The sequence below is a fragment of the Phyllobates terribilis genome, unplaced genomic scaffold, assembly GCF_046119375.1.
Source record: "Phyllobates terribilis strain yellow unplaced genomic scaffold, ASM4611937v1 Scaffold_1__5_contigs__length_1240528914, whole genome shotgun sequence".
Taxonomy (NCBI): domain Eukaryota; kingdom Metazoa; phylum Chordata; class Amphibia; order Anura; family Dendrobatidae; genus Phyllobates; species Phyllobates terribilis.
In genome coordinates, this window is record NW_027362761.1 from 228,905,832 (window position 1) to 228,919,911 (window position 14,080).

Sequence of the window (14,080 nt, forward strand, 5' to 3'; positions counted from 1 at the left end):
GGAGACCATCCTCCCATAAAAGAGAGGTATCGACCCGTACCCCCTGCACACTACCAACACGCCAAGGGGATGCTTAGAGACATGAAGGAGGCTGGGGTGATCAGGGATAGCTGTAGCCCCTGGGCAGCTCCACTAGTCTTAGTCAAAAAGAAAGACAACACCATGAGGATGTGTGTAGATTACCGGAAAATCAACCGCATCACACACAAGGATGCGTACCCCTTACCAAGGATAGAGGAGTCTTTGGCTGCTTTAAGATCTGCTAACTTCTTCTCTACCTTGGATCTCACTAGTGGGTACTGGCAGGTTCCTGTAGCAGAGGCGGACCGGGAGAAGACCGCATTCACCACCCCGATGGGACTTAGCGAGTTTACCTGTATGCCGTTCGGACTCTGCAACGCACCAGGAACCTTCCAACGATTAATGGAGTGCTGTCTGGGCCACAGAAACTTCGAGACGGTCCTGTTGTACCTGGACGATGTCATCGTATATTCTAAGACTTATGAGGACCACCTGAAACACCTGGCGGAAGTGTTCGAAGCTCTGGCAAGCTACGGCCTAAAGGTGAAACCCTCCAAGTGTCACCTCCTGAAACCAAAGGTGCAGTACCTGGGACACGTGGTGAGCGCTGACGGAGTGGCTCCCGACCCTGATAAGATCACCGCAATTAAGGAATGGCCAAGTCCCTCCAGTGTAAAGGAAGTGCGGCAGTTCCTCGGGTTGGTAGGCTACTACCGCAGGTTCATCCCCGGTTTCACCAAAAAGGCAGCTCCTATGCAGGACCTCCTGATAGGCCAGTCCCGGAAGGCCAAGAACCAGAAGCCGCCCTTCAGATGGGAGAAGTTGGAAGAAGAGTCCTTCCGCCAGCTGAAGATGGCCCTCACGGGGGATGAAATCCTGGCGTACCCGGATTACAGCCAGCCCTTTATCCTCTACACCGACGCAAGTAACATCGGGCTAGGAGCCGTGTTGTCCCAGATCCAGCAGGGGAAGGAGCGAGTAATCGCTTACGCCAGCCGAAAACTGCGACCCACCGAAAGAAACCCTGAGAATTACAGCTCATTTAAGCTAGAGTTCCTGGCAGTGGTGTGGGCAGTCACCGAACGCTTTAAGCACTACCTCGCTTCTTCCCGGTTCGTCGTGTACACGGATAACAACCCGTTGACACACCTGGACACGGCAAGACTCGGTGCCCTAGAGCAGAGATGGATGGCCCGCCTGTCCAACTACGAGTTCACCATCAAATACCGGGCAGGACGCTCCAATACCAACGCGGACGCCCTGTCCAGGATGCCAAACCTACCGGACGTAGGAGAAGATCCAGAGGGACTGGAAGAAGTCGAACTCCCCGCGTTTCACCGTCATGGGACTATCCAGTATTCCCATCGGGTAAGGAGTAAGCAAGGCGCTACGCTTAACCCCTTACCTCACTACAACTGGGCGGAAACGCAAGACAGTGACCCTGCCGTCCGGCTGGTGAAGGAGATGCTGACTCGGCCAGAGGCTCGCCTTGACCCAGACGCTCCGGAGGAAGCCAAGCAACTGTGGGCAGAAAAGAGTAGATTGTTCCTTTACAAGGGGAAGTTGTGCCGCAGGATGGTTAACTCCCGGACGCATGAACTAATCTGGCAAGTAGTGGTGCCACGACGAGACGCAGCCATGGTGATGGAGGCATACCACGATGGAGCTGGGCATTTCGGATGGAAGAAGCTGGAGTTCCTGCTGCGCGGGCGGTTCCATTGGGTAGGCATGAGGGGAACCATCGAGAGGTGGTGCAGAGACTGTGGCCCGTGCAACCTGAGGAGGAAGGACCGTGCCAGCCAGAAGACTCCCCTGCAGTCCATTGTCACCCGGCAGCCGTTGGAACTGGTAGCCTTGGATCATGTAAAACTGACCCCAAGCAGAAGTGGCTACGTCTACGCGTTAACCATCGTGGATCATTACTCCCGGTTCTTGGTTGTCGTCCCCGTCAAGGACTTAACGGCTCAAACAGCAGCTAGAGCCTTCCAGCAGCACTTCTGCCGTCCACACGGGTACCCGGACCAAGTGCTGACGGACCAGGGACCTGCCTTTGAAGCGGAGGTCTTCCAGGAATTCTGCAATCTGTATGGCTGCCGGAAGATAAGGACGACACCCTATCATCCGCAAACTAATGGACTTTGTGAGAAAATGAACCAGGTGGTAATGGATCTTCTGAAAACGTTGCCCCTGGAAGAATGCAGTCTGTGGCCTGAGAAGCTGCCCGATCTGGTGGACCTATACAACCACATCCCGGTAGGTTCCACCAACTGTACCCCGGCTTACCTAATGAGGGCGAGACCTGGTAAGTTACCTGTTGACCTGGAAATGGGAGTCCTGACACCCGAGGACACTTCACCAGAAGCAGACTGGGACACAGAGAGGCAGCAGCAGTACCGGAAAGTACAGGAGAGCGTGGAGCGAAGTCTCTGTCAGGCTAGGGAGAGACAAGAGAAAACTTACAACCAGTATGCTCCCGCTGTTCCCCTGGTGCCCGGAGAGCAGGTCTTGAAGAGGAAAAGACGGCTCCACAAGTTGGACGACCAGTGGGAGAAGGACCCGTACACCGTACTGCCCTCAAGCCACGAGAACCCGAAGGTCTGTACCATCAGTAAAAACGGAGGGGAGACCACAGCCATTGTATCCCGGGATCACCTGAAGAAGTGTCCTGAACAGCTACGGAACCCTGAAGAGGAACAAGAAGACCATCGACCCGTAGAGGAAAGGGAAGATATGGTTAGTACTGTGCTCGGAGACTTCCCTCGGTCTTGGACTCAAGTCAATGGTGCAGTTGTGGTACCCGTACTCACCTTCCTCCAACCAGCATCCCAAGCACCTACGGAGCAACAGGTAGAGCTGGAAGAACAGCCGGTCCAGGAGGCAGAAGACCCCACACCAGCAGATCAGGAGGATCAACCCTCTGCTTGCAGTGAGCCTGCCATATCCCTAGTGAGCCAAAGAGCCCGTAAACAGCTGCCCAGTTTACCCTTGACAGCTCCTACACCCTGTAGTTCAGGGCCAGACAGTCAGCTCCGTAGGTCCACTAGGGCCACTAGAGGCCAGTTACCCGCACGTTGGAGGATTTGAAGTGTTTAAATTGTTTTATTTGTGGTCACCTGTCTGTTACTTGTAAATAATTATGTGTTTCTAGTTATTTTTAGGAGTCCTTGGTGGATTTACCGGGAATCCTGTGTACATAGTTGGAGCGTAACCCAGGACGGACTAAAGACTGTTAAGGACTCGGGGCAGGACAGACCCCTACCTGGTTACGTCTCCCTGTTTTGGTGAAATGGACACCTTGCTTTCTTCAAAGACTGCACCCGGTTACGGACATGCCGTGACCACCTTTATGTGTTTCTTTATTGTATTGTTATTGTTATATCTTGTTATGTTTTTCTAAAATATGTTTAGTCCCGGAGTACTAAATTTCACTAGGGGGGAATGTGACACCCCAGGGGTCTGGTTGCCACAGTGATAGAGATATTACGTCTGAGAGCAGGTGGGAGGTCTCTTGGTCAGGAATCCTATGCATGCCACACCTCCTGCACAGTCCTGGGAGGGGAAGAACTTCCCCTATATAAAACTGGGGCTGAGGCAGGGTTAGTGAGTAGAGAAGAAGTAGAGACAGAGAAAAGAAGCAAATATAGGAACAGAACATCAGGAGCTCTGTGGGAGCAGTGTTACAAGGAGTCAGGGGCTGGCAGCTGCAGAGCTCGCTCTGACTGAGAAGATTTCTTACCGGACCCGGAGTCCGAGGCTGTGGGGACTAACTCCTACCCAGCAGCAGAATCCGTCAGGCAGGGGATTCCAGGTCCTCTGGCCAAGAAACCCGAAGGCACGGTCACACGCATGGGACCAGCACCGCCGTCGTGGAGCGGAAGCTACTAGAAGGCCCCGAGTCACCGGCCATACGGGTGAGCACCACACGGTACACTGAGGGACGTGGGCAACTTATACCCGCCTCTAGCAAGGTAGCCAGAAGAGTACAGTTAGTTTGGGAGGCCTACAACTCCGCCTGGCCAGGGGAGATCCCATCTGCTCAAGGACTGACCAGGCCCCAATCGCTAGCCAGTACTCCGGGAGGGTCTATCTTTGTCACCAGTAAAGACCCTGAACTACACCGTACCGTCTCCGAGTGGTTCCTGCTACCCCCATCATCCACGTCGGCTGCCCTGAGGCCATACCCCTCCCGTTGGGGGTTATACTATCACGCTGCACAATCCTACCACCGGCCTCAGCGGTCTGCCCTGCAGCAGCAGCTCCTTAGCTGTACTCAACGGGTGGCGTAGTCGTCCAACATCTACCGCTGATACATCGCCGCTCAGTTTGACTCCCTGGGCACGGACCGGGTCACCGCCACGAGACTACAACCCTCAACAGATCCGGCTTCGGGTAAGCTCCCGCGTGCGCAACGCAGCGCGACACAGGCCCAGGGGCGCGTCAGTAAGACTACTGATGATACAACTTAACTTCTCAATAGATATTTCTCTCTTGGTAGGTGGCACTGTCCTTACAGTACATGAGAAATGTATTTGGGTTCAGTTTGAAACCTTGTACTTCTATTTAAATTAATAACTTATACATTTATTATAAAACGGACCCGACTGTTGACTTCTCTATATGACTGGGTTCCACCTATCTTCACCCATTTTTTTATATGGAATATGAGCTCTATCTATAGATAAGACTAGTGGCCTCAATACCAATGATTATTGTTGCCATCTTCATGTTTTTTTAACTTTACTACTGTCTGTACACTTTGGTATTTTAATAATGATGAAATAAAATTCAATTTTTTAATGCCGTTAAAACGCCTTATTCTCATTGATCATGTGTATTATGAGTTGGCATATCTTGGCGTCTGGGGGAAGTATCTTTTCCCACACACGCCAATACGGTTATGGAAGGGTCAAATTATTAGTATTATATCCTGGACTTTGACGGTAATGAATAAGCAACTGACACATGTTTCTGCGGCCTACTATAACTTGGGCAGACACTCATGGACAAGCAGCTGATAAAACTTCTAGACAGGATTCAGAGAAATATGGATGAATAAACCACAGCCAATTTAATAAACTTTCCATTTTTTATAAGCATTATTATGACATTTTCTTTGGAGAATCGCATCTGTTGAGAAGTCCTGAATAATAAATATACAAAATATGTATATGAAACACTTGGCCCTAGTTCCATCTTCTATTGTCAAAGCTATTTGCGCTTCCAAACCAATATGATCCAACATCATTAAGCACATACTCTTCCTTTTCGGTATCACTATTTATGTTAACTTCATCATCTAAGAAAAAGAGAAAAATCATGAGTCTTTAAGTTAGTAAATGTTAGCATCACAAATGGAGAATTTGGATTTCTTATGGTGATCAGAAAACAGTTTGTGTATTCCAAACTAATAGGCCATAAGTTATTAATGGAATATGCTCCCGATGGCTTACTTCCAACTTGCTTTTTAAAACATGCAGCCCAATAGCTCATCATGAAGCACAATTTCACCTTCTTTGGAGATGGTAGTGGGCCCCCTTACCTCATCAGCACATGTGTGGCGCCACAGGTTAGACAATGATATGTCTGCCCTTGTACAGCTACACAGAGGAAAAAGACCAGTACCTGATAAGAATGATGGTAAAGGTTGGTTAAAAAGGAAATAAAGTTCCATATCTTTTTACCCAGGTCAAAAGTCTTAGGGTGCATTCATACATCAATTGTACACATTCCATAGAGTTTCATTTCAAACAGGTGGGAGAAAATCCAGCATCCGGAAAACTTCATAAAATCGCTTACTTTATTGAATTCCAATAAAAACAATTCATATAGGATGTCGCAACCCAATCAGGGGAATTGGATAGACAGACGCGTTTCAGACCTACAGGTCTTTAATCATTGCTTACACAGCACTTTATACCATATTTTGTTTGGACACATTGTTTCACTGTGTCCAATCAGAGCAAATGTGTGAACAAGAAAAAAGCATACATGATAGACATTAAAAACAAAATTAAAAAAAGTGATTGACATATGAGTTAACATATATAAAATGAAAGGTATGGGTGAGAAAGAAGAAAAATGATTAATCATGATGATGAATTAATTAGTGTCTTATATTCATGCCTTGCGGCATCCTGGTTTGTAGCAAGTAAATCCACCAGGTCTCGCGGTTAAGCAATTTCCTGTGATGATCTCCTCCCCTGTGTGGTCTATATACCCGCTCTATACCTTTAACTGAACAAGATGTAGTGTCACCTCCATAATGTATTGAGAAATGCTTAGACGCTGCTGAACATTTGGACGTAAGTTTGTTAGCTGAATCAGATAAATGGCATCTAATGCGTTTTTTTAATGGACAGGTGGTGCAACCCACATACTGGAAATTATAAATTTGACATGTCTGATAAACGGCTTGCTTGGCTGTACATGGAGGTAGACACGGAACACTGTCTCTTTAAATTTCGGGTTGGTTTATTAAAACATGTCATAAACCACTCTGGAGTCCACAAAGTAAACACAGCCCATTCGGCATAATGGCAAAACAAAACAAAAAAAGATACAGCACAGTCAGTATATCGGCCGGAGTCCAGCCACCCAGTGTTAGCCACACACGATTCAAATTTAGCCCAACACATTCAAATTCCTCTCTGGAGCAAGCCTCTCCAGATACTGAACCATACCTGAGTCAAAAGGCTGGGTATTTAAAGCCCAGACCACACCTTGGGGTGGAGATATGGTGAGTGACCTCCCGCCCCCACTATGGTCATTCACCTATATAACATGCCCTTTTAAATGGCTGATTAACCCTCTCTGCACCTACTATGCAGGACAAGACTTCCATGTTTCACATCACTGATGCTAACTGCCTCAGTGAAACATATCTCCCTTCCAGTGACTTTGTCACACATGTTATCAAATATATAATACATGATGAATTGCAATTGATAAAATTGTGTATTTTGTAGGTTTTATTTGTAACTGATGAAATTAAATGAGTTGAATTTGTCACATGCTGGTAGCATGTGCAAATTTTATGACCACACTTGAAAAATCCCAATACAGTTGTGCTCAAAAAATTACATACCCCGGCAGAATTTTTGCTTTCCTGGCCTTCTTTCAGAGAATATAAATGATAATAAAAAAATTTTTCTCCACTCATGGTTATTGGTTGGGTGAAGCTTGTCAAACTACTGTGTTTTCTCTTTTTAAATCTTAACGACAACCAAAAACATCCAAATGACCCTTATCAAAAGTTCACATACCCCAGTTCTTAATACCATGTATTGCCCCCTCTAACATCAATGATAGCTTGAAGTCTTTTGTGGTAGTTGTGGATGAGGTTCTTTATTTTCTCAGATGGTAAAGCTGCCCATTCTGCTTGACAAAAAGCCTCCAGTTCCTGTAAATTCCCAGGCTGTCTAGCATGAACTGCGCGCGCTTGAGATCTCCCCAGAGTGGCTCAATGATATTGAAGTCAGGAGACTGAGATGGCCACTGCAGAACCTTCACTTTGTTCTGCTGTAGCCAATGACAGGTCGACTTGGCCTTGTGTTTTGGATCGTTGTCATGTTGGAACATTTAAGTACGTCCCATGCGCAGCTCCTGGGTTGTTGAGTGCAAATTTGCCTCCAATATTTGCTGATAACGTGCTGCATTCATCTTTCCTTCAACTTTTACCAAGTTTCCTGTGCCTTTGCAGCTCACACATCCCCAAAACATCAGCGATCCACCTCCGTGCTTTACAGTAGGAATGGTGTTCCTTTCATCATGGACCTTGTTGACCCCTCTTCAAATGTAACATTAATGGTTGTGGGCAAAAAGTTCAATTTTGGTCTTATTATTATTATTTATTATTATAGCCCCATTTATTCCATGGCGCTTTACATGTGATAGGGATATACATAGCAAAAACATTTACATAATCTTAACAAAGGAGTCAGCGACTGGTACAGGAGGAGCGAGGACACTGCCCGTGAGGGCTCACAGTCTACAAGGGAGGATACAGTAGGTGGGGGTAGAGGAGGTCATGCAGTAATGTGGTGGAGCGGTGGTTACTGCAGGTTGTAGGCTTGTCGGAAGAGGTAGGTCTTCAGGTTTCTTTTGAAGGCTTCCATGGTAGGCGAGAGTCTGATGTGTTGGGGTACAGAGTTCCAGAGTAGGGGGGATGCACGGCAGAAATCTTGTATGCGATTGTGGGAAGAGGAGATAAGAGGGGAGTAGAGAAGGAGATCTTGTGAGGATCGGAGGTTGCGTGCAGGTAAGTACCGGGAGACTAGGTCACAGATGTATGGAGGAGACAGGTTGTGGATGACTTTGTATGCCATGGTTAGGGTTTTGAACTGGAGTCTCTGGGCAATGGGGAGCCAGTGAAGGGATTGACAGAGAGGGGGGGGGGGCTGGGGAATAGCAGGGGGACAGGTGGATTAGTCGAGCAGCAGAGTTTAGGATAGATTGGAGGGGCGCAAGAGTGTTGGAAGGAAGGCCACAGAGCAGGAGGTTGCAGTAGTCGAGGCGGGAGATGATGAGGGCATGCAATAGTGTTTTTGCAGAGTCTTTGCTGAGGAATGCACGGATCCAGGAGATATTTTTGAGTTGGAGTCGGCAGGAAGTGGAAAGGGCTTGGATATGTGGTTTGAAGGAGAGATCAGAGTCCAGGGTTACCCCAAGGCAGGGGGCTTGTGGGATTGAGGAGAGTGAACAGCCATTGATGTTGATGGATAGGTCAGATGGGGGATATGAATGAGAGGGTGGAAAGATGATGAACTCTGTTTTATCCATGTTGAGTTTTAGAAATCTGGTAGAGAAGAAGGATGAGATGGCGGACAGACATTGTGGGATTTTGGTTAGTAGGGAGGAGATATTGGGTCCAGAGAGGTAGATCTGTGTGTCATCAGCATAGAGGTGATACTGAAAGCCGTGAGACTCTATAAGCTGTACCAGGCCAAAGGTGTAGATGGAGAAGAGCAGAAGTCCTAGAACTGAACCTTGGGGGACACCGACAGATAGGGGGTGAGATGAGGAGGTGGTGCATGAGTGGGAGACTCTGAATGTCCTGTCTGTTAAGTATGAGGAGATCCAAGATAGGGCCAAGTCCGTGATGCCAAGAGATGAGAGAATCTGTAGTAAGAGGGAATGGTCCACTGTGTCGAAGGCAGTTGTCAGGTCCAGAAGGAGGAGGATGGAGTAGTGTCGTTTGGATTTGGTATTTAGTAGGTTGTTGGTGACTTTATCAGGCCAAAATCACCAGGGCATGCGAACTTTTGATCAGGGTCATTTGGATATTTTTAGTTGTCATTATGATTTAAAAAGAGAAAACACAGTAGTTTGGCTTCACCCAACCAATAACCATGAGTGGAGAAAAAGTTTTTTTTGTTATCATTCATATTCTCTGAAACAAGGCCAAGAAAGGAAAAATTCTGCCAGGGTATGTAAACTTTTGAGCGCAACTGTATATGGAGCCATGTTCGTTAAGAACAATTTTTCTCATTCACATAGAGGCTAGGTGATAGAATACTACCCAAATTAGGGGCTTTTCTGGCACTGAATCATGTGGGATTAAGAAGTATATTTTTGAGTTTAGTATCCTGGTATAACATTGGAATATGTTTTTGTATAATACTCTTAATCTTAGTAAATTGAGGCATATAGGTAGATACAAAAGTGTCCTGACTCGACTTGTGTATTGGTTTTACATTTTTTTCCCTAAGGTTATCTTGTCTATTCATATGTTGTACTGTGTTTTGCGACCCCCTTAATTATTCAATATGGATATTTACATTCACGTAATCTCTGTTGTATTTTTGTAGCTTCTGATTGAAATTTAATATCCGAAGAAGCATTTCTTCTGGTGCAGATAAATTCTCTTAATGGGATGTTTTTAAATGTTTGTTTTGAAAGGCATGATGATGCTAACAATGTAGCATTGGTAGCCAAAGGTTTTTTATAGGGGGCCACTAGAACACCACGAGGGGAATGTGAAAGTGTTATGTGATGTCCAAGAAATTGATACAATGCTTCTGAATATCAGAGGTGAAACATAAGTTCATCTCACTATCATTGAGATATTCTGTAAATGACAATCTCCTCCTGATATGGTAGGGATCGAGGGAGTTGGTCATCAAGTTTACAGAATATCTCAATTTGTAAGAAGTCACTTCATACATGCAATGATTAAAGACCCATAGGTCTGAAACACGTCTGTCTATCCAATTCCCCTTATGGGGTTGTGACATCTTATATGAATTGTTTTCATTGGAATTCAATAAAGTAAGCGATTTTATGAAGTTTTCCAGTTGCCGGCTTTCCGAGCACTGGACTTCAGAGCGGGGGAGCTGACTATTTTTCTTTTTGTTACCATATAGAGTTTCATTGACCCATTCACATATCTGTTTAAAAACAGATCCATGTGTCCGATCCATAAGACTCAGGGCATGTCATATTCTTATCTGGTTTGCTAATCAGACTTGGCCATTAAAGTCTATATGTTCAGTTAAAACAGATGAAACATAGAAGGCAGACTTTTTACTTCAGTTTTCCACTTGTTTCGTCCATTTTGAATGGATCCATTGTTAAGTCAATATATAAAAAAGTTGAGACAGTCTACCTGCTTCAGTTTTTTGAAAAATGGATGAAAGAAACCCTGATGTAACACGAATGTAAGACTGATGACACATGAAAGTAAAACCTTCTGTTTTCTCAAATCTAAAATGGACATGGATGTGTGAATGTATCCTAGGAATCACAGAAAACTAAATTTCATTCATTAATAAGATTTTGCACCTGAGATAGATTCTCAAATAAATTGTTAACCAACATTGACCAAATACCCAATAGGTCTCATATAGTATACGGTAACTATCTCTGTTAAACGAGTCCTCATTATTCCTCAGAGCCAATCAGACTTTTCTTTTATTTCTCAAGACTACTTTGAAAAAGTGAAAAGTGAACAGTAATTGTATACTTTGGACATTAATATAAAACATATGCAGCCAGTGATGTAATAAATATCTCATAGAGTAGATTTGGTACACGGCAGTCTCCTGACCTACAAGCTCACTAAGGCCGGTTTCACACGTCCGTATATTTCTGGTACCGGAGATATCCGTGTCTCATGTGTCCGTGTGTGTCACACGTGTGGCAACCGTGTACCATCTGTGTGCCGCATCAGGATCACAAGGACTGGTGCCTGGGAATCAGCGCTACAGTTAGCGCTGTTCCCAAGCGCCAGGTGCTGAATGTGCCATCATCATGGTTCCCTGCCGGTGCTGCTATCAGCACCAGAAGGGACAGTGATGAGGGTAGTAGTAGTCTGTTCCCGCAGTGTTCCTGTGTAAAAATCAGACTAAAATAATAAAATTCATATACTCACCTGCCGGAGATGTTTCCCGCTGTAATCCTTTGACCGCTGATGCCGAGGAGCTGCAGTGAATGAGCCGCTCCAGCGAGCTGCTCCGGAGCAGCGCTCAGTGAGTGACAGGACACCGCTCCTGAGCGCAGCTCCGGGGCCCGCTCGCTAGAGCAGCTCATTCTTCCTGGCTCCTCGACGTCAGCGGTCAGAGCATTACAGCGGGGGACATCTCTGGACAGATGAGTATATGGATTTTATTCTTTTAATCTTATTTTTACACAGAAACACTGCGGAAACAGACTACTACTACCCTCATCACTCTCCCTTCTGGTGCTGATAGCAGCGCCGGCAGGGAACCATGATGAGGGCAGCGTTCAGCACCTGGCGCTTGGGAACAGCGCTAACTGTAATGTTGATTCCCAGGCGCCAGTACATGTCACACAGATGTCATCCATGTGGGATGTTTTGCAGACCGTGCATCCTCATAAACATAGATTTGAATGGGTCTGCATATGTCGGTGTCTCCAGTACGTGTGGAAACTGTCACCACACGTACTGAAAACACGGACGTGTGAAAGAGCCCTAAGGGTGAATTTACCAGAGTCATTACACATATAAAATTTGCTATTTTTGTACAATATGCAGTTGTGTAAAAATGTAGCGACTTGACATTTTTTCTTGGCCTTCTATGCTTTTGAATAGTGGGGAGGGCTTAGAGCACTGGTTCTCAACTCCAGTCCTCAAGGCCCACCAACAGGTCATGTTTTCCGGATTTCCTTAGTATTGCACAGGTGATTGAATTATTACCTGTGTAATACTAATGAAATGATGAAAACATGATCTGTTGGTGGGTCTGGAGGACTGAAGTTGAGAACAACTGGCTTAGAGGGATGAGGCTGCTTATATAAAATGCTCTTTTTTCAACAGGTGAATTATAATGCCTGCAATATGTTTTTGAAAAATTATATTACTTCCTTTTAAATCTGGCAACCTGAAAAGAACTAATCATATACTCCATCCTATACTCCGTAGAAAGCAAACTGAGGTTAATACTATCCTTTGTATTGGTCGATGTCAACCTCGACTGAATGCTCTCCTCTTGATGATTTTTAGATTGCTTACACTGCTTTTGAGTTTCTTGGTATTATCCAGAAATATATGGTAGGGTATTAAAACATTAAAAGTTATCAACATATATACCTGGTGTCCAGCAAAACAAAGTTTCCTAAAATAGAGGATGAGCTTTGCACTCCATTGGAAATGTCTAGAATCATCTTGTAACGACCGACGGGTGCATTCGCTGGGGTGTTGATGGTTACTGACATATTGTTGTCATTGCTGTTTCCGTGCACAGCACTCCAAGATGTATTACTGCCCGATTTAGAAACAGGCATCACAGCCCTTGTGTTTCCTAATTCAGAGGGCCTGGAACCTGTTAGCAGAAATAACAAATAAATTACATTTAAAATAACATACATCTATTTTTTCCCACACAATATCGGGAGAATATACCAATCTGCAATTTTGGGCCCATAGCCATCAGCATAAATAAAATCGGTTCGATGTTGTTCCTGAAAAGTCGGACTAGTGTCAAGCGATTACAATGTGATTTTTCTCACCTAGCAGCTGAATGACATCCGAATGACATGCGAATGCAATCAGTACACAACATGATTTTAACATTACCTTTTACATAGAGTAATTCTGTATGTCATTTAAAGATAGTTTTTAAATAAAAAATTCTTAAAAACATAGGTAGATAGAGCGATAGAATGATAGATAGATATACTTGAAAAAATGAAGACAGCACTCCTTCCAAGGAAATGGTGATTTATTAGCTCAAAAGAGCTCCAACAACGTTTCAGCACTGAGAGTGAACCTTTCTCAAGCTGTGTATAATGTGAACAGACAGGGTATATAACAATACATCCATTTGTAATACAATGAAATCATTAAAGTGCAAAAAGTGCTGTGCAAAATAATTAAAAGAGACATACGATTAAAGATTTCCCCTGACCTACTACTATTTATCACAGTACGCTGAAACTTCACATGTGTCATGATATTATATAAGTCTCTATAGGTTACGTGCCAATTTGCAACTCAGAACTGATAAGGATTTTGATTTTACAGGTGCTGAAGTGGTGTGAGGTTTGATAATGGACCCACTGGAATACAGAGCAGTCATCAAGCGCCTTTACTCGAAAGGCTGCACACCAAAGGAGACGTTCGATGAGATGAAAGAGGTTTATGGCGATGATTCCCCATCATATGATGTAGTCAAGAACTGGCATCATCAATTGAAATGTGGTTGGATTTCGGAGCAAACAGCTCCAATTCCAGGGTGACTCCACTCTGCTATTGATGAACACAGCAAGTGGAGGTCGCCATTTTGGAAAATCGCCTCGTAGCCATTCGCCACCTAGCCTAAAATGTCAAGATTAGTGTGGAGTCCGTGGAAAAAATCATCCAAGACCATCCTCCCATGCATATGGTATCCACTCGCTGGGCTCCCCAGCTGCTCACACCTTTCCAGAAGCAGGAATGAGTCGAATGCTCTCAGGCTCTATTGACGATGTGCCATGGAAACCAGGAGGACTTTTTCAACAGACTGATCACACAGGATGAAAGCATCATGACTCCCCGCCTCCAAAGAAGGCACGTGCCCAACCCTCGGCAGGCAAGGTCATGCTCATAGTATTTTGGGCCCAG

General features: G+C 45.2%; 1 protein-coding gene across 5 annotated transcripts in view; it reads right to left on the minus strand.

The window, feature by feature from the left end:
- Positions 1–5,106: 5,106 nt before the first annotated feature.
- The window catches only part of LOC141166495 (protein-glutamine gamma-glutamyltransferase 2-like), a 51,584-nt gene continuing 42,610 nt past the window's right edge, over positions 5,107–14,080 (minus strand). For 4 of the 5 annotated variants that reach the window (XR_012251308.1, XR_012251309.1, XR_012251310.1 and 1 more), the window contains 2 exons: positions 12,569–12,800; positions 5,107–5,317 (listed from right to left, as the gene is read on the minus strand). Coding sequence is in view for 1 of the 5 variants with exons in the window: in XM_073653224.1 (XP_073509325.1) it covers positions 5,314–5,317; positions 12,569–12,800 (236 nt within the window). In the remaining 4 variants the exon portion in view is untranslated. Of the gene's footprint in view, positions 5,318–5,560; positions 5,644–12,568; positions 12,801–14,080 lie in introns of all 5 variants that reach the window. The other variant, XR_012251307.1, reaches the window with a different exon arrangement.